A 20,064-nucleotide genomic window follows, 5' to 3' on the forward strand; every position below is an offset into this window, starting at 1 on the left:
ACTTTCCCAGTCCTCCCTGGGGCACTCAACAACATTTCACACTTTTCTGCTGGTGTTTTTCTTTGCCCCCTCGTCTTCTCATGTGCCAGCAGAGCAGGAGGTTGCTGGACCAGCTGGGATAGATGTGGAGGTTTGCTGGGTGTCCGGACCCACACCAAGCTGTTCCTCCCCAGGGATTTCCAAGCTGTGCTTGTGATTTATCTGCTGACCCACAATAGCAACAGGAGGAACTTGAGCTGAAGCGAAGGTCCCATCTCACCCAATCTCAAGGGTCCTTGCTGTCCAGGATAAAGCTCAGAGCTCCCTGTGGCTGCTTGGATCTCTCCTTGCAAGCCAGTCAGCTCCTCACTGAGCCAAAGAGGGCACATTTTGAACAACTTCATGGTTATCCAACAAACGGCCCCCAAATCACCATTCTGCTCTGGTCCCATGGCAGGATGAGGTGGAGAGGAAAGGTAAAAATGAGCCCCTTTCTCCTGTGCAGGGGCACAATGTGGTCATGCTTCTCTTGCCAGCATCCCTGGCCTCGTTACCTAAACCCCACCATGGTTCTGCATTTTTGTCCCACCGATGCAATGATCCCACTGCAAATGTGGGGATACAGAAGGTGTCAAGCATGTCAGCACCCTAGGAAGGAAGAGAACTCAGCACACCCATGCAAGCACCAAAGTCCATATTTTATTTTGCCCAACAGAGAGGACTGAGTGCTTTTCTCAGAGCTGAGGCCACTTCCAGCAACATCAATGTGGTACTTGGAAACAGTACCGGCATCCTTACGGTGCTCCCAGCCTCTCTGCTTTGCTCCCTGGAAGAAGCAGGCAAGAGATGTCACTGAGGTTTCACCTATTTTTAAAATCATCTCTGAATGCCCAAAGGAAGCAGCCAGCTCTGCATCTGTGCGAAAACCCTCTTGACTAACCATAAAAAAAAAAAAAAAAAATCCAAAAGCTTTCTGAGAAAAAAACCTGCTGTTTGGCTTACTGGTTTAATATACTCTTTTTCAAGTGCCTGAATCTTTGACTCTGTTTTCAAGGTGGTAAAGCTTTTCCAGCCCAAATTGTCTGCGGGGAGGTGGGGGGGGGGGGGGGCTTGGATCCAGCCAGGTCCCACGAAAGTACTGGGATTTTGGCTGTGTCTGTGGGACTGCACAGACGGCATGACATCTGGCTGAATTTGAGGATTTGGAGGATGCCTTGGCACTACTTTGCCCAGACATAACTCTACATCAGTGGGAATTACTACCAAGGTGGATAGCATGGCATTTTACCTCCTGTTTGCACTGGTGCGTGATGGTTTTAAGTGATGAAAAGCAGCTGAGCAGAACAGCTAAAAATTGAGAGGTGATATTTGCCTTGAGAAAGCGGCGAAAACAGGAAATCTGAATCTAGAAACGTCTTGTGATGAAGGTCCCTTGTCGCTTGGTGTGGCCTTCTCCACACCCAACTCCAACCCCAAGAGCAAAAATAAACCAAAATAAAGGAAAAAGTCAGGCTCCGTATTCTGGATGGATATTTATTTGCTTAACAGATTTTCTTTTTTTTTTTTTTCTTTTTTCTTTTTTTGGTACAAAGCATCCAGGAAAGCTTTTACTTCTCTTTTTAAAAAATAAAAACTAGGTTTCTTTTAAAAAAAGACACATGAAAAGGAAAAAAAAAAATCAATTATTTGCAATTGCTCTGTTTTTATTCTGCCTTCCCCATCCCACCCGCTTCCCTTTCCCTCCCCCCTCCCCCCCCCTTTAATTTGGACCAATTTTCATTCTTTTCCATATATATTTAATAAAATAAATAAAGGATTTTCTTTGTCGTGTATTGCAGTGCCATTTTTTTAAACAAAGGCTTCATGGCTCAACATTGCAAGGTAATAACAAACAAAAGGATTATACATTAAAATCCTCCCCCTCTCGAGACTCCCCCTAGCCCTCCCCTCAAAACCACGAGATAGAATACAATTCAAGTAGTCTTTTTTTTTATGTTTTAAATGTATGGATATATAAGACAAAGCAAGTACAGAACTGGTTAACAGAGTGTCCCCATTTTATTAGCAAGTGAGAGTATATCACAGGGAGATGTAATTGTTTCCCCCCTCTTTACGGTTCCTAGACAGATAATATATATTATTTTAAAAACCAACCTATTTTACAGCCCTCTGCCCACCTCTCCAACCCATCTGCTCATCGAATCCTGAGCCTCAAAGCCAGAGAGTTGCCTCTCCTCCCTCCCGTCAACCCATCCCAGCCACCCGGCAGGTGGAGGTCACCGCACCGGGGGGGACGCCTGCCCTGCACTGGGGTGGTCCCCATCAGTCCCGGCTGCCATCCTCCATGGCCCCGGCTCGTTGGGGCAAGGGGAGGAGGGCAGGGGGGTTCTGCAAGAAGGACACAAAGGGCAAGAGGAGGAAAAGGAGATGGTGGGGCTGGTGCTTCGGCAGGGCCTCGGCTCGCGCGAGCAAGCCGCCAGGGTTGGGAGGATGGAGGAGCCGAGCTCCGCACGGAAGCAGGGCCTGGAGTTGTAACCTGGCAATACCTTCGCCATTCAAAGCAGTTAGTCTCTAGAACAGTTCCCTTTTAGACTAAATCGTTGTGTTGTGTTTTGTTTTGTTTTCTACAAAAAAAAAAAATAAAGGATGCGTGTAGATGTATTTCTGTGTGTGCGTGCATCTGTGTACATGAGTGACAGCCAACTAGCTCATATGGTCATGACCAAGCTATATTTCAGAAGAGAAAAGAAACACATTTATCACACTTTTCCTAAAACGAAAAGCTAAAATTTCAAGTTCAGTATTCGCTATCTTGTCCTTCCCTCCCCACCCTCCCTTGCTATTTCTGGGTTTTTTCCCTTCCAACTTACTTTAGCACCATAACACATTTTAAACATTACAATCCCTCTTCAGATACTACACAAAATGTCCCATAAAAATAGTGCTTTTTTGCCAAAAAAGTTATATAATATATTATATATATAAATCAACTAAATCCGTGGCAAATGTGCAATGCAGACGCCTCCTCCATTTAAAGTGAGCATCAGCTCACTTTTTTCTTTTTTTTTTTCTCCCCTTTCCTTTTTCTTCTCTCTCTTTCTCTCTCTCTCTCTCTCTCTCCTCTTCCTCTCTTTCTCCCGTCAGCGATGATTTCAAAAAGGTGCAAGTCGATTTGGAATCTTGTAATTAAGCACACACACAAAAAATGCAGATGGGTCTCCTCGGAACTTCGTCTCAGTTACGTTTTCTTTTTAAAGGTGCAAAAGAAAGTTATAAAAATTACGAAAAGTTACCAACAAAATCAAAATAAAAGGAAAAAAAAAGTGGGGTGGGAATGAGGCAAAAAAGTTATATCCCTCAACATTTCTCCCCATTTGTTTTTGTTTTTCACTTTATTGTCAAGAAAGACACGGAATGGACTCCTCTTCTTGAGAAAAAATAAAAAATAAAAAAAAGTTAACTTCATATCCTTTTTCCCTCTTGCTCTTTCTTTTGTCTTCTGGTGTTGGCACCGGGGATGTCACGCAGTGCCCGGCAGCAAAAAAAGTTCAAGTGCCCAACTGTCCCTTTGCAAGTACAAGGCTTGAAAAATACTGGGTGCGCGGGGGAAACGAGACAGGCCTGGGAAACGAAACAACCCTCCCCCCCACCCCAAAAGGAGGACGCCGCGTGCGGCCACCGCCGCCGCCACCATCCCCTCCTTGCTTGTGTCAGTTGTTTGGTTGGGGCCGGAGCGGCGTGATGGCGCCCCGCCGCCCCGCTCCTCGGCTCGGGGACGGAGGGGCTCGGGGGGGGCCGGGTCTCGCCAGTCTCTCCCCGGGAGATCACAAATGGAGCCGGCCAGTCATGGTTCATTCCTGGGGGCCGGTGGCTTCGGGGGATGCTCGCGGCGCTGGGGGCCGCTGGCTGGGCAAGGAGATGAGGGGGCGATGCAGCGCCCTGGCTTCTTCAGCCGCTTGCAGCCCCTCGGCCTGCCACCGGTACCGGCGGGCGCGCAGGATGCCGGGCACCTCCCGCTGCAGCCGCTGGGAGCTCTTCTTCTGCCACACGTCGTACTTGGAGTACTTGGCGTGTGAGGGCTTCTGGAAGCTCTCCTGGAGAGGGGAAGAGCAACGTCAGCGTCAGTGTGAGGAACATGGCCGACCCTGCCCATGAGCTCTGTCTGCCCCACCTCACATTACTCGTTTTCTGGGGCTTACAGCGCAAGAAGGACTAGGGCCTGCTAGAGTAGGTCTGGAGGAGGGCCGTGAGAATGATCAGGGGCTGGAGAACCTCTCCTGTGAGGAAAGACTGAGAGCATTGGGGCTGTTCAGCCTGGAGAGGGCTCTAGGGGCTCTTTGCTGCAGCCTGTCAATAGATATTGAATCTGGAGAAAGATTTTAGCAGGGCCTGTGGGGACAGAAGGGGCAATTCTTTCAGACCAGAAAAGACTGGATATGAGGAAGAATTTCTTCACAACAAGGGTGGTGAGGCACTGGCACAGGCTGCCCAGAGAAGCAGTGGATGCCCCATCCCTGGAGGTGTTCAAAGTTGGGTTGCATGGGCATTTGGGCAGTGTGATCTAGTGAAAGATGTCCCTGCCCATGGCTGGGGGGATGGACTATATGCTCCTAGGGTTCCCTTCCAACACAAACCAACCTGTGATTAAAAGTTTGTTTTCTGTAACTTATTTGACTCCCCCATGGCCACAAACTCTTCAAGGCTCTGCACGCTGCCTTGGCTGCAGAAGCAGTGGATCTTAGAGCCAGCAATTGTCCTCTCCCCTCCAAGGCCTTCCTATCTTTTCCTCTCCTTCTTGTTTTAGAGAGCTGCCAAACCCAGGGCCGTCCCTACCTTGTTGAGTGCCGGGAGGCCCACGAGGGAGGTGGCGGAGAGGTCGCGCTCAGACTTGACGGACTTGGCGCAGTAGGTTTCCAGCAGAGCCAGGTCGCAGCTCCGAAAGCAGCACTCCTCCACGATGCCGCGGTTGATCCTCCTGTTATTTCGTCCCACTGGCCTACCTGCAAGGGCAGAGGCCTCGGCGTTAGCCGTCAATACAGACCAGACGTTGCCACCCGCTAGCCTCCGCCTTGGAGGCATCCCTCCAGCTGTGACCAGACTGGTGACCCCCACCAGCACATCCACCAGCTTCATCACCCCCCAGTTGCTGCACACATGCTTCCAAACCAGCAGCATTTCCCCTAAAACACTCATATCCCTTCAACGCATGCCTACAAGGTTTCATATGAAACCTTCCCCAGACAAATGCTCTCAATGCCGACAGGGCTCCCCGTGTGCACACGATGCTAATTAAGGGCACTTTCTATTGCTGTAATTTATTCCCTTCCTATTGCTCCTTAGCGAGCTCGGCGCGGACGGCAGTCCGGATGCAGACGCCACACCGATTACCACGAACGTCTGCGATGTTGATCCTGGCAAGCACATTTTATTAGAAAGAAGCAGCGCGGCGCTGTGGCTGCCAGCCTCCCTCTGCCGTGTTGACGCTCGGGCAGGTGAAGCGAACCAACGCGGCTAAATTTTACCAGATGGGACAGCTCGGAGACAGCTGCAGAAAGAATACAGGCTCACAACGGCACGCCAAGAATAGCTATTAAACTTAATCTTTTAATAACGGTTCCTCTCCCGTTTCTCCCTGCAGAAGGATGCAAACGCCAGTGTCCAGCACGGCAACAACTGAGAGCATCTCACTCCGGTGTTTAATTACAGCCAAACCACTCCGGGGAGAAGGCTCACACTGGTTTTGCTTTGTGCCTCCCCCTCTTGAAATAGAAGAGAGAGGCAAATCTGGATTTCAGACACAAAACAAATTTGCTCAGGAATTGCAACTTCCTAAATGTATAGTGGCCCCAAACTAGAGGGTTTTCTCTGTGTTTTCATGTACAGAGTGCCGAGGTGAGGGGCTCAGGTAGAGGGGAGCACAGCCCACACAGAGGCAGAGCAGTACTCGTGAGGTTTGCAGATGGGATCCAGCTGGGGAGACGCTGCTTTGGCCCCATGCATGACCCATGGTCCCCCCCACACGATCCAGATGAAGCAGGAGCTCAAATATTTCTCCTGTTTAGATCTTACGGCCCTGGCTGATTTCCCCAAGGGGTACCGCACCTGCGTGCCCACCCAAAGTGCCCCAGGACAACATGCAAAGCCCAGCAGCTTTCTGCATGTGCAATGCAGCCCTCCACGCTGCAATGCAGCCGTGCATATCCAATGCAGCCCTGCACGTGCAAAGCAACCCCAAATACACAATGCAGGCACGGATGTACAGTGCAGTGCTGCGTGCACAACGCTGGCATGCAAAATGCCGTGACCCAACCTCAACACACACCCTGCAATAGCAAAGCCCCTGGCAGCACAGCACCTGCTAGCTGTCAAACTCGCCCCGTTTGCAGTGAGCCCTTTGCTCAACGCTGGAGCATCACGACCGCGCTCTGAGGTCATGAGAGCAAGCACGGCATCGGGTGCACCGCGATGGGACAGCTGACTCATAACATGCAGCCCGCCTTCGGGAGGCAGCTCAAATGCTTCATTTTCCACATTCTTCCCCCTTGCATCACCCCCCTCCTATTTATTTTTTTTTCTTTTTCTCTGGGAAAAATTCAGAGATGACCCTTAGCCAGCTATATGGGAAGGTGAGAAGGATAGCTCAGTCTCAGCCAAGGCTCAGTGAAGGGAGCACTGCCACGGGTTTGTTTTTCTGTCTTTAAAATGCTCGTGGCCACAAGTATGCTGGATTGGGCCCTCCTTGTATAGGCAGGTGGATGAGTTGGTTGCCTGCTGCCGTATAAGTGACCTCGGTGCAGGCAATCCAGGTGGTGATGCCCAATGGAGAAGAGGGCCACATGCATATATTCTTTGTATGTATACACAATATATATATGCAATATATATTTAAGCACATATACATATGGACCAAAGCATCTAAACCCATGCAACCACCCACCATAAAGGGTACTTTTTGGGAGAGACAGCCCTCAGCTATCCATGCCCCTTGCTTTGCCCACCTTATGGACACATCCCCAGCCCTCAAGCACTGCCCTTCGTGTGTTGCATAAAGTCCCTACGTGCTGTTTCCCTTGCTTGCCGCCAGCATTGCAGCGAGGGGCTGGGGGGGCAGATCTCCCATTACATAATTGTCCATGCCCAGAGCACCAAATGCCATCCCCATCCTCTAGGGGAGTGCTGCTGCAGGGAAAACAACAAGAACAACAAAAGCTGGCAAACAACAAGCTGGGATTTAGCCCCAGAAAGCACCTGGAGATAACAACCAGGGGAAAAGATGCCAGGAAATTTCTAGTTAACAGTGATATGGCCGCTGACCTGGATTAGGAAAAGGGGTTTGTTCCGAACCACGATTTACGCATGGACTAAAGGTTGATTTTCCTGGCGTTCACCCATCGGTGGCATCTCACTTTAACGTCACCACCAAAGCCAGGTACATAGCAAAGCAGGAGGTGAAGCACTTCTCCTCCCACACTCCCCTTCCACTTCCCATTTCAACAATTGCCACCTTCTCCCAAGGAAACATGCTACCTCCCAGCCTTCTCGGGGGACTCGAAAAATGGCCATTCTCCCTTTTTCCCCAACCCGTGCTCCACCAAAAGCCTCTGTGGGCTGGTGCTGGGTGGCACTGTGCTATCCCGACAGCAATTGCCGGGCATCCCGACAGGGATTGCCAAGCATCCTGATGGCATTCCCAGGACAGCGCGGGGGCGGTAGCCGCGTACCTGCAGCTCAGAGGTGATGGCACCCGGGGTGGGGACAGGAGGGTCCCTTCCCCGGCATCACTGTACCGAGGCGCCTCCCCACCCTTGGCTCCCCTCTCCTCCGGTCCATCAGGCGGCAAGCCGAGTGGAAGGGGACTTTGGGTGCAAACAGTCCCCGCGCCCCTGACGCAGGAATGTCGGGAGCAACAAGGGGGCCTTTGTGCAGCTCCGGCCCCGTCCCAGTGCCCCCAGCCTGGCCCTCCCCCAGCCCCGGCACCGCGCTTTCCCCCCTGCTTTTTCCTAGTATTATTCGCAGGAGCAGCGGCGCACAAGAATGTGCCCCGTCAGCACAAGCGGCCGCAAAGAGCTAAATTCTTATCAGCTGTTGGAAAGGAGGAAACAGGAGCTGTTGTTTACAGAGAAGTCAGACGCTTCTCCCCCCGCAGCCCCTTCTCCCCTCCCCGCCGGCGGTGCATGACAGCAAATTCGCCACTGGGGCTTCCTCTTGACCTTTTTCTTTTTTTCCTCTCTTTTTTTATATTTTTTTTTCCCTCCTTGAGGCCATGCTGTGGGATGGCATCACCTTGCTGACACCTGCGTGCTGGCCCCAGAAGCCTTCAATCATGGAAGGGGATCACAGCAGAAAGAGGAGAGCAAGGCAGTGGCTGCAGCTGCAGGCTCCAGCCTCCATTGGAGCTGCTCCTTTGCAGCCCCAGCTCTTGGTGGCATCACTGCCGCAGGTCTCAGGTGCACCAGGAATATGCCAAGTGCTTGCCATGGGACCAGTGGCACTCGTCCCCAAGGGTGCGCCATGCAAAGTGTTGTCCCTTTCACAAGCAGATCAGGTAAAGCAATGTATCTCCAGATTTTTGCTACATCCCTCAAAAAAAAAGGAGTGGAAATGGTAAAAGCCTGGTAGTGGGATGCCAAATAAAAACAATGAAGTATCCGAGTTAGGGGATTTGGGAGGCAGCTTCAACATCCTCAGTCCCAAGCATCTGCCATCACGGTACCTCCAGGGGCACCTCTCCATGCCAATGGACATGCGGACATCATGATCCTTGGGGTGCATCCTCCTGGGTCCAGGCTGCCTATGTCCCCACCATGGGACACCAGGGGTGTGAAACACCTCTCATGTGCTGGAGCTGGATGCAGACTGCTGCAGCTCAGAGCAGGGAAGGCACACCTCAGCTAAAATCACCACCGCAGCAGAAAAACTGGTGGATTTTCATGCCATTTCCTTCTTATTTTTCCCAAGACTACCAGGTGACTGTTTGAGGCAAGCCCTTTCCAGCATGTGGGGTCACCCATATCTGTGGGATGAGGCCATCAAAGCCATCTACCTCCCGTATGAACCATGCTGTTAGCACAGGTTGCTCATCAGGCTGTACTTCTGACACCAACAGCAGGCTGAGAAGTGCTCAGGACAATCCCAGAGCCAGTTTCAGGACATAAACCATGATCATGCAACATAAGCATGCCCTATAGAGCCTACACAGGGGCAACAGTGTTAGCCATGAGGATCTAGGAATGAAGACTAATGTAGGCAGAAGAATTGCTCTCTTTACGGGATCAACTGATAGAGTTAGAGGGAAGAAAGAAGTGCACTGGGAATGCCCATGCCCTCGTCAAGTAGAGCTGGTACCCAAATGTGTCTTCAGTGCTGACTGGCCAGAGGCTGCAGAGGTTAAAATATGGGACTGGTGGGGTTCCCTTCATCCCTCAGCACCTGAGCTCTCCAGAAATATTCAACCAGAAGGGAGGGGATAGGTAAAAAAATAAAAATAAAAAAGAGTGAGAATCCTCTTGCAAGCACCAGACTGGCCATTTGGCACGAAGCTACTTGTCTGCCTTCAAAAGTGTTTTTATTTGGACTGGGAGGACGGGTTATTCGAGGTGAAAGGAGGTCAATTTGTCTGTAAAACAAAAGCCCCATTCCATTTCATCCCCAGAGAGGGGGAGGAGGGAAGAGAAACACGGGGAGGGAGACGGATGCTCCTCTATATAGGGAGGGAGAGGAAGAGGTGTGAGAGCAGGAGAGGAACTTGCCACAGATGGGAGGGAGAAGCCCGTGTCCCTTGCCCCAGCTGAGCTCTGTTGTGGGCTCAGTGGTTTGAGAAAATGTGGAGGGTGAGATGAGAGGAAGGGCAGTTATGGTGCAGACCCCTCAGCTGAACTCAGAGAGAAAGGAACGGCGTCCCAAAAAGCATCGCCACCTGCCCAAAACCATCTCCTAGGGGAACTGGCTAGTGGCAAAGCCACCTGCAGTGCCACCACCCTTGGGACATCACACGGGCTAAGCTCTGGTGGCAGCTGGACCTGGCAGCCCCCTGCCCGGTCTCTGGATGGGGTGTACCTCAGCCAGGCTCAGCCCAGCCTGGTTGGGCACTAGCACCCAGGATCTTCTCCTGACCATGCAGCACCCCTTTCCCTGCAAAAGTCAGACTGGGAGGAGAGGGAGGGTGGCTCTCAGCACCACTGTTCCAAAAAACAACTTGCCACATTACTCAAGAGTGACCTTGCACATCGCTTTAATTCATTTTCCCCCAACCAGAGCAGAGGCAAAGACTGCCAAGCACACGGTGCCCCGTGTAGCTGCTACGTGCATCCTTTCCCTGCTGCTTGCCTTCACATCTCTCCTGTAGTTTGTTACAGGGTTCAGTCCCCAGCAGGCTGCAGGACATGGGGTCTTCACTCTCAGGGCCGCTATAATGCCATCGTCACGCTGACGGCACCCTCCCCTGCTCACGTACCGCTGAGCATCCATCGCTACTGCCTTACTCCTCCTCCTCCCTGCTCACCAGCTGAGCTCTTGTGCTGCCCATGTGAATGGTCCAGACCCCCAAAACACCACGAGGGAAAGTGTGCTCCAGGCAACTGTCCTCAAAGTCCCTGCACTCTGCAGATGACATCAACACCACGTTTTTTTGGCACTAGCTGTGCTGGAAAAGGGTGCGCCATCACTGTCATTGGTGTGTAGCCAGGAAGCCACCAGGAGTATTCAGGGAGCAACCAGAAGCTGTGGATACAGCCTGCTTGGGTTTTAAAAGAACCCAGAGCCCAAGCTCAGCAGAAACCTTCATTACTTTGGTGACTTGCCCACATCAACAGCAAACCAACCACGTATCGCTGCTCCCCAGCAATATCTGACTTCAGCACCCTGTTTCCCCATGGGACCAAGTCCCCTAAAACAGTGCTCAGCATCACCTGAGCTTGTCGCTTGTCTCACTCCTCTCCTCGCCATGCACAATGCCATTAGGAAAAGCAGCAGGGTGGAGAACCCGTCCTTTCCATCCCACCCCACCTCCCCCAGCACATTCTGCACCTGGCATGGATGTCCTGGCACCACACGGCATGGGGACCGAGCACCCTGCGTGAGCATGTGGCACTTACTGAAGTAGAAGCCCCTGTCCCCGCAGACGAACTGCAGCGTGTCCACCAGCTCCCCGCCGCAGAGGGTCTCCGCCGTGCCGTACGCCGCGGCCGAATCCAACGCGTAGGCCAGGAAAGCCAGCAGCAGCAGCAGCAGCCGCCGGGCTGCGCACATCCTCTGCACCTGGGGATGGAGGCACAGCGTTAGCGTGGTGCCAGAGACCCCCCTTCTTCCACCACCACCACCACCACCACCCCAATTATTTATTTTTCTTCCCTTATAAATGGAAAATCATTCAAGTGATTGCCAGGAGGTGGCTTGTTTTCGCTTTCGATGAAAGCTTTCCGTGCCCTACCCGAACGCGCGCTTTCCCAAAGGCGGAGCGAATGAACTTTCCTCCCGCTTTTGAGGAAAGCTGGCTTCTGCCGGGGAGTAGTGGCCTTCGCCCCAGGCATCCAAAAGGCACTGCTAAGGCAATCAGGGAGCTGATTGCACAATCCGTGTTTGCCCAGCAGGGCCGGGACCAGAGAGACATCCCTTGGGAGCACAGCGGTCCCCAGGGAGACGCGGCTGGGGACCACTGGGGTATCAGCACAGGGATGCTGTTGCCCCACTGCGTGATGCAACATCCCTGTGTCGTCCCTCAGCAACAAGCATCGCTGCATGGCTACAAGCAACGGTGGTGGCCAAGAGCTCAGCTCAAAATGAAGGGGGGAATTGTGTCAAAACAGCAGCCCCCACGGGCGAGTGCTAAATCTCCAGCAGAGCAGCCCCTCTCTCTGCTAACACTCAGCCGAGGCACTGGGTTTCACCTCCAGCTTTCATCACCATAGCATCTGAGCAACTCGAGAATAATATCAGTTAATGAATATTACCTCACCCCCGTGGGATGCTCGGAGATGGAGCCGAAGCCCGGGATAGATTAAATGACTCGCCCAAGGTCACAGGGGAAGTCTGCAGCGCAGCTAGGAAATTAGCCCAGGTCCCCAGGGGCCCCACTACGGTCCTGCCAGCAACAAAGCCACCCTTATCACCAATTTCTACAGACACAGTGCACCAGTAGTGCTGGAAAGCTGCCGTGCTCACGAGTTGTGAGCTCTTCCAAGCAGCAAGGATCATCACTACAGCATCACCTGTGCTGCTTGAGGCGCAGCAGCATCGTGCTATAGATGCACTATTTGGTGTTGGGAAGATCTGATACGGTCTGCAGGGAAAGAAAGAAAGAAAAAAAAACAAAAAACAAAAAAACGCTACTTCTCTTTTGGAAAGCACTGGCTACTGCAAAAGCCGAGCTGCAGGTGCAAGCCTTGCCTGCCTCCCGGTACAAGCTCTTTTAGGGTGTCCAAGCCCAAAATACTGAGTGGGAAACACTCCTGAAGCCATGTGGGCCAAAGTCATGAGGATGAGAATGGTCCAAATGCTGACACCCCTCTGAAGAAACCCAGCACAACCCTGTAAGCTCTCCCCTCACAATTCAATCATCGGGTACCCAACACTCTGCATGTGGCTTCAGTTACCATGGCTTAATCCCTTCCCAGCATCGTGCGTTGAAGCCCTCAGAGCCTTCATTTGTACTTCAGAGCCTCCCTCATGCAACAGGTAACAGGAACGATGTGGTGACAGTGTTTTCCTAAAGGACTAGGAGAGATGCTATGTCCACCAGAGTTTCATCCTTGTAAAACAGGCCTGAATTGGTCATACTGACTGCCACCCCCAGGTGCGTGTATCGGAAGAGGGCAAACATCTCAGGGTGCAGTTTGAACCAGGGCAGAAAACAAGGAAAATTTAGAAAATCATCTCCTGTGCAGATGTAAGGCTCCTTCTCCTTCCCTTCTCCGCACCAGCACGTGTGGGACCAGAAAACTGCCCTGGGTGGGTGGAGGTGCTCCCTCGCCATGGGGCTGCTACATGAAGGATGCTCCATGCACTCGGGGAACCCCAATCACCTCTCCACAGCCCAGTGACAGTCAGGTCACTGGTGGTGGCACGCCAATGGAGAAAGTCCCCTTGGACCAGCACCAGCGTGATGGGAGCGAGCCCGAAGGCAGGTCTGCAGTGGAGCGGAGCCGCCCTCCCGCGCAAAGCTGCCTGGAGTATTTTTTAAGGATTTGCTGCATGATCAGCTGGAGAGGCGATTTCTGTCCAGCTGCTGGGGATTCGGAGGCCAAGAGGCCACAATGTGCTAAAAAGGCCCGGCTGCCAAATCTCAGAGGAAGGCTCAGGCATCCCTTGCATCCAGGCTTGCGCAGAGCCAACCAAACCACGGTGCCTCTCTTGGGCAACATCTCCCAAAAAACGGATACTGAACCTCCTGTCTGACCTAATTCCTCCTTCAGTCTGGCCTTCATTACAATTTAATATGAACAGAACAACGTAGGAGGGAATTGACAGATGGCCCAGTCTGCAAAATTTGGATTTGGACAGGAAAAAAAAAAATAAATAAATTTCAAATCTCGCTCTTTGTGGAGCAGTGCAGTGTCTAAAAGGGCAAGAAAGTTGTCAGCCCAAATGAGTGCTGTGTGCTGGGATGGGGGGGTGGGGAGGAAATCTACGTTTTTGCAGCCCAGCCTCCATCACCCTGCTGAAAAAGCAGGCAGATTGGTGTATTGCTGCTGCAGGAGATGCCCAGTGCTCGTGCAGCGAGCAGCACCCGCTCCCAGAGAGAGCATCCACGTCCCAGCACCGGGGCTGGAGCCAAGGCATCCCTTGCATCCCGAAATCCATGCACCCATGTGCATGGGGAGCACACAGACGTTGCCAACAACTGCGAGACGAAGCGTATTGCTGTGTTATTCCTCCCGGGAGTGGAGAGGGATGCACAGACAGCCCTTGGCAGGCGCCTTTGGCAGCCAAAATCCCGCCCTGGATGGAGGAGTTGGGGGGTAGGGGCGCCCAGTGGTACCCGATGGAGAGCAGCCACCACGTGCCATACCTCTGTCAGGGGCACCCTGCATCCTCCTGCCACCCCGGCCACATGTTCCCTGCCTAAATCCTTATCCCTGGAGGCTCCTGGCTGCAGAAGAGCCTCCACTTTTGTCTAAAGGAGAAAAGATGTGACATCGGACCCTCATCTTGGAGGAAGCAGGCTTCAAACTGCAAAACTTTTGACCATCGAGGCAGATAAAATCCACCTGGGACCAGGGGTTTCGCTGCTCAGCTCTGATCACCGGGCTTGACAGCAATAAAAAAAAAAAAAAAACAACCCTCCTGATTCTTGGCACCTGGCTCGCATGACACTTATATGGCTGAGGTTGGCAGTGTCGCTTCTATTTTTAGCCCTCGCTTTTTTGTCTTCGCCGCTCGTCCCCATCAGCAGCCCCGTGCCGGGGGTCACCTTTCCTCCCTCCCATCCCGCACCCCGTGGCGCTGCAGCGAGGGCTCCCGGAGCTGCAGAAAAACCAAGCTCAGAAAGGTGAATGGGGTATTCAGTCCCATTTACTCACCCCACCGGGGAGTATTGCACAAATTTTGGTAGGCGGCCCAGAAACGGTTGATTTACGGCAGAAAAAAAAAAAAAAAAAAAAAAAAAAGGAAATGCAATCTTGCTTAACTCTTCTAAAGACAGCTGGCAGGACCCAGGGAAGGGATTTAAGTCCGATTTAGTAGCCTCACTTAACTCCTTTCTTTATTGTTCCTCTCGCCTTTCTGCCTCCACGGCCGAAACCTGGAGCGTAGCAGGGAAAGTTAACAGCAAGTTAAGCTGTTAAATCAGAAATTGTGGTGACTGGAGTTTACTGACAAGTGATATTCCCACAACACATTCAGCTTGCTTTATGTCTTGGCAGAGCCGTGTTAACCCTGCCGATGCCAGGCTGCAGCCCCAGTGGAGATTTCCTCCCCTGGTGCCCCCTGACCCCCCTCCTTTTGCATCTCTTCACCCCCTCGGACACAGCAGCCTCGAAAAGCAAAGCCAGCCCGAAAACGGAGCTGAGAGGTCAGTCCCAGGACACGAGCGGGAGAGGGTGGGCCACTTCCAGTGCTCGTATGCAATTCTGGAAGAGCACCAGCTCCTCCGTCCCTCTAAAAATAAGACCTCACCTGCTGTGTTTGCTTTATTTAAAAAAAGAAAAGACGTACAGAAGTGCTTTGCTCCATGAGGCAAGTAGGGCTCGCTCCAAAGCCTATAGGAATCAATGGCGAGACACGCACCAACACCTCTGGGTTGCTTGGTCAAAGCAGCAGCCCTGCAGGCAGGCTGCAAAAAGGATCACCTGTCAGGAGCAGCGCCGGGACACACACGCAGACGCATTTTGGCTCTCCGGTTTCATGCGGCGGTGGGAGGGGACCTGCGGTGTCAAATCTTTTATCCCTTAATGAATTTTCACAGGAGCTGGGATAGCCCCTTTGAAAGGCTGAGTGAACTCGTGTGGGTGTCGACAACGTGGAGCAAGATTTACAGCTCTGACCCGCTCACCCCCACCGAAATTGTCAAGTTGGGTCCAAAACAGTTCAGCGGAGCTCAAATCGGGAGTGTCAGTCAGTTTTATTCCTCCAGATGTCCTTAGCACAAAGTCACCCCTACAGAACCCACGACCCAGGCTCCTCAACTCCACTGTAAATCAAGCCAGGAGGAGGAGGAATAAACCCAATGCGCTGAACCCTGCTAAGTGAAAGAAGCCACACACACACAACCTGACAATAAATAAAAACAAAGAAAACCGGGCCCTCCCAAGCACACCCTGGCATTGGGAAGAAAACTGCAGGCTTCACGTAGGAAGCCTGGACCTGAGGGTTAAAGCAGACCTTTTCCTGAGGTGTCTGCTTGAAACGTCCCCCACCAACCTGATTTTCACACAGGGTGGCCCCGCGGTGCCGGCGTGAGCCCCGGCATGCCAGAAGCACTGCCGAAGCACCGCTGGCTGGAGGCAAGGCAGCCACATCTGCTGGTACAGTTACGCTAAGTCTGAGTTTCCTCATGTGCCCCAATTCCCCACTGCTCAACAGAGTGCTAAAACCCTTCCAAGTTGCTCTCTTAAAACAATTACTGTAGGGAAAAGCAATTGGGAAGGAAGCAAAAAAAAAAAAAAAAATCACACAAAGTCGAAGGCTCGGTGCCAACCATTAACTCTCACTCCATTTTGGCTTCGCTCTCTTGTTTTTCCCTCTCTGTATTTTTATCCCTCCGGGACCCAACACGCCGCGGTGTTTTTTCGGATGAGAGCCCAGCAGCTCCACGCTGCTCCCCGCCGGGTCCCCGCTCCCAAAGCCCGGGCGCGGAGCGCAGCGCGCCGGGCAGCCAGGGGCCGCCGTGACCTCGCATAGCCCCGGCCCCGCCGCCGGGGCCAGCCCGGCCCACGCACGATCGCGGCTGCCCGCACACGCGCCGTGCTGCCCCCGGCCCCCCCAGCCCACCCGGGACCGCCCCACGCCCCCTCCACGCCGCTCCCCCCACCCGCCCTCTCCGCGTCCTCTCCGCGCACGCCCCGCGCAAGGGGCGCGCAGGAGCCTCGCAGGGGGATGCGGGCAGCGCTGCGCGCCCCCCACCCACGCAAAAATAATAACAACGTATTTTTTACAGCAAATAAAAAATAAATAATTATTTAAAAAAAAAAAAAAAAACAACGGGCGGAAAAACGCCCATCGCCACAAGGCGCGCGGGTACCGTGGGGGTGCCCGGGGGGTCCCCGCACCGCACCGCACCCCCCGCAGCGCACAGCCCGCAAGTTGGCCGCGGGCAGCCCGGGCTGGGCCGGCTCTCGGGGTCCCTCTAGTGACACGCGTGGGGAGGGCGAGCAGCGGAGCCGGCACGGCTCGGCTCGGCTCGGCGCGGCGCGGCACAAGCATCCCGCGGCACAAGCATCGCGCGGCGTGGCACGGCTGGGCGCGGCGTGGCACGGCTCGGCACGGCTCGGAGCGGCGCTTACCTTGGCGCTGCCGCTGCTACTCTCAACTTCTGGCGGCGGCGGGCCGGGGAGGAAGGCAGGCTGCCGGCAGCGCTCATCCGTGTGTGCCCCGGCGCTTGCCATGCTGCTGTCCGGCCCTGGCAGCGATCGCGGCTTTGGCTCGCCTTCCCCGCGCCCTGGCTTGCTCTCCTCGCTTTGCCTTTTTGGTATGTCAAGTCCCTGCTTGAATTTGTCTGGAGGATGTTATTTTGTTACGATTAGGTATTTTGTTATTCTAGAGAGCGAGCGAGCGCTTTCCTTCCTTCTCCTCTCTATTTTTTCCTTTTCTTTTTTTTTTTTCCTTTTCTTTTTCCTTTTTTTCTTTTGTTATTTTTTCTCCTTGTTCCCCCTTTTTTTTTTTTTGCCTTTTTTTCCTCCTCCTCTTTCTCTCCTTCTGCTTTGGCTGCCCCTTGGGTGGCTCTCACTTTTTGTTGTGGTGGTGTTTACTGACTGCGTCCCCCTGGCCGGGGCGGAGGGGCCGGCTGCCTGGCTGCCCGCTGCTCCCGGCTGGCTGCCCCACGAGCGAGGAGACAGGCAAGGCGCTCCGGCTGCCCCCCTTTTATACCCCCCCAATGGGCATGCTCTGACTTCCCCAGCGAACACCAGCCCGGCCACGCAGCCAATAATGTTGCAGAGCGATCCCTCCCTCTTTCTCCCTCCCTTCTTCGTAACCCTGCGAAGTCCAGCTCGGGGAGCGACGGGAAGTTCCAGCCGCAGGCTTTCCCCGCCCGGGAGGGGGCTTTAGCCCACCCCGGCCGGCCCCCGGCCTGGGGGGGCCCGGGGGCTGCGCGCATCCTCCGCCTCCCCCCGCAGGTGAGGGGAGGAGATGGGGGCCTGCGCCGCCAGCCCCTGCCCGAGGTGCTGGGGCACCCTCTGCGCGCCCCTCCTGCCCTCCAGAGAGCCGAAATTCCCGGGGGGGGGGAGCAGAGGGAGCAGCAGGATTTGCAGCTCCAGCCCTGCTTTTGGGTCTCACTCCAGGTGCGCACAGGGCGCAGGTGGACATGCCACCCCTCCCGCCCTGCGCCGGACCCCAAAACCTCTCCTGAGGGCTCCCCACTGAAGGTGCAGACATATGGGGGTGCTGGCAGCACGGCCACCCCCGGGCTCACACCGTGGCCATACCCCGCATTACATTATCCCCGCATCATCAGATGTGAGCCCCCCGCTCTGCCTGTGTGCATCCCTGGGGACAACATGGATGGTCCCGCTCCACGGGGCACGGGTGCTCAGGTTTTGCACCCTGAAGGGCACCTCCCGAAATCGGTAGCTGCTTGCTGGGTTGCCCCCGCTCCACTTGAGCTTGTGCAAGCTGTTGCCTTTAAGCCAAGGGGACTTTTCCCAGGCTTCACTGTGAAGCGGTGCGCGATCCGAACGCGCGCCCGTTGCGATTGCCGCTCCGCTGGTGCTGCATGGCAGTCACGCCGTGCTGCGCCCAGCAAAACTCCCCTTCTCCCAAAACCCTGCCCTGCTGTGGAAGCGGCTGCCTCAGAGGTGGGCTGAAAGGACCCTCCTTGCTTTCCACCAGCACCAAAGTCAGCACCCGCTGCCTGCATCCTCGCCGCTGCCCGGGTGGGCGTCCGCTTGCAGGGATGCACAGCTCAAGTTGCACTGCAAGGCATGCACCCGCCGTGGCGCCGAGAGGGGCAGAGCTGCCCAAAATTGCGCCGCAGGTTGTTGCATCTCAAGTGATGTTGGCGTGGTAGGGCAAGGGCTCAGCAGCCCTCACTCTGACGTGCACTAAGGAAACTCTTTTTTAAAGTTTTTTCAAGTTTGCACTTGTTTCTTTCAAGAATGGGGTCTTGGTGCCTCTTGGGACATCTGGAATTGCCATAAACATGCCAAAGAAAATGTGAGGTGTGAGCAGGACTGGTCCTTTGCTACTGGGCTTTGGAGGTCCTGCCCTGCCCAGCATCCTGCTTATCTCTGGGCTGCCCCCTGGGCTGTGTCACTGCGTAGCACACCCAGCAGGTGAGCTGGGGTTGGGGCAGCAAACACCGGCACACCTGGGAGAGGGATGTGATGCTGAGGAAGCATCAGTCTGCCCATCATACTTAAACACAGGCATCAAATCTCAGCTCCTGCATCCATAGCTAAGTATGTAAAGTGGCCTGGCTGTCAAAGAAAGTGAGCACTTGAGGAGCCCCACTGGCAGATCCCGGAGCTTCATGTTTCTCCATGGAGAGGCATCTCCATTGGCTTTAGGAGTTTCTCCAAGGTTTCTCCAAGATGCCCAGGACTTAGAAATTCCATATCATGGGGTCTCGCCTTCTGTCCAGCATGAACTGCTCATCAGAGCTGGTCTCCTTAAGGCAGATCAAGCACCTCTCCCCACCGCAGGCAGAACCCCATCAAAGGAAAGGACCCAGTGAGCAGGGGGGTGAGCAGGGCTGTGAGCAGGCTGCGGGTAATAGCTGGAGGAGCCAGCTCCCTTCCCTTCCCCCAGCTCAGCACAAGGACCTCCTGAGAGGAGACAAAAGAAAGCTTGGAGGGGGTTAATCTCCCTGAGAAAAACAAGTGATTTTCCAGTAAACAACTGCAATAGCAAACAATGGGGGTGAAAAATAGCGATCATAAAAAAGTCTGCTCTGAGGAAGAGGCGACCCAATAAGAGAGGTGTCCCTCTGGCTGGGGGAAAAAACAACCCAGCATTTTGGTGCAGCTTCGGCGACAGCAGCAAAATACACCCCACAAGTTGCCAAGTTGGGTCTACTTGTGCTTGTGCCTTTTGATCTTTTAATTGCTTCTTAGTTATCCTTCAGTGCAAATAAATAGTGCATTGTGTCAAGAAAGAGGAGGGGGGCGGGGTAGGGAAGAAAGAGACACAAAAGAAAGAGCTGTCGCCCAGAAGAGAAAAGGAACAGGTTCTTTCCCCCCACCTTTAAAGGAGTGAATATATCTGTATTTGGGGGGGTGAAGGGGGAGAAGGGGATAGGATTAGAAATCAAAGCGAAATTGGAGAGAAGCGCATTAAGCCTCGGGCATCCTTACAGTAGGAAGAAAGGAGGGAGGTGGTAAAACCCTCTGGGAGTTTATTCCGTGAGTTATGAGAGGATCCACGAGTGTAATATTGTTAAAGGTCAGCCTAAACCTAATTTAAACTAGGGCTGTGTGACCTCCGCCCTTCATTTAA

General features: G+C 53.6%; 1 protein-coding gene across 1 annotated transcript; it reads right to left on the reverse strand.

The window, feature by feature from the left end:
* Positions 1 to 1,492: 1,492 nt before the first annotated feature.
* IGF2 (insulin like growth factor 2) lies at positions 1,493 to 17,464 on the reverse strand. Its single transcript, XM_068683443.1, has 4 exons — positions 16,917 to 17,464; positions 11,073 to 11,235; positions 4,813 to 4,979; positions 1,493 to 4,073 (listed from the first exon to the last, which is right to left on the reverse strand). The coding sequence occupies exons 1-4, from the start codon at positions 17,016 to 17,018 to the stop codon at positions 3,831 to 3,833; spliced, it is 675 nt and encodes a 224-aa protein (XP_068539544.1). The 5' UTR covers positions 17,019 to 17,464; the 3' UTR covers positions 1,493 to 3,830.
* Between the last annotated feature and the right edge of the window lie 2,600 nt (positions 17,465 to 20,064).

Source organism: Anas acuta, chromosome 5 (assembly GCF_963932015.1).
Source record: "Anas acuta chromosome 5, bAnaAcu1.1, whole genome shotgun sequence".
Taxonomy (NCBI): domain Eukaryota; kingdom Metazoa; phylum Chordata; class Aves; order Anseriformes; family Anatidae; genus Anas; species Anas acuta.

What these genes read in the sequence shown, in the direction of transcription:
- IGF2 (XM_068683443.1), bottom strand. Translation starts at nt 17,018, where the DNA reads ATGGCAAGCGCCGGGGCACACACGGATGAGCGCTGCCGGCAGCCTGCC. An exon ending in GTAGCAGCGGCAGCGCCAAG is followed by an intron (nt 11,236 to 16,916) that starts GTAAGCGCCGCT and finishes CTCCATCCCCAG; the next exon opens with GTGCAGAGGATGTGCGCAGC. An exon ending in GGACAGGGGCTTCTACTTCA is followed by an intron (nt 4,980 to 11,072) that starts GTAAGTGCCACA and finishes CTGCCCTTGCAG; the next exon opens with GTAGGCCAGTGGGACGAAAT.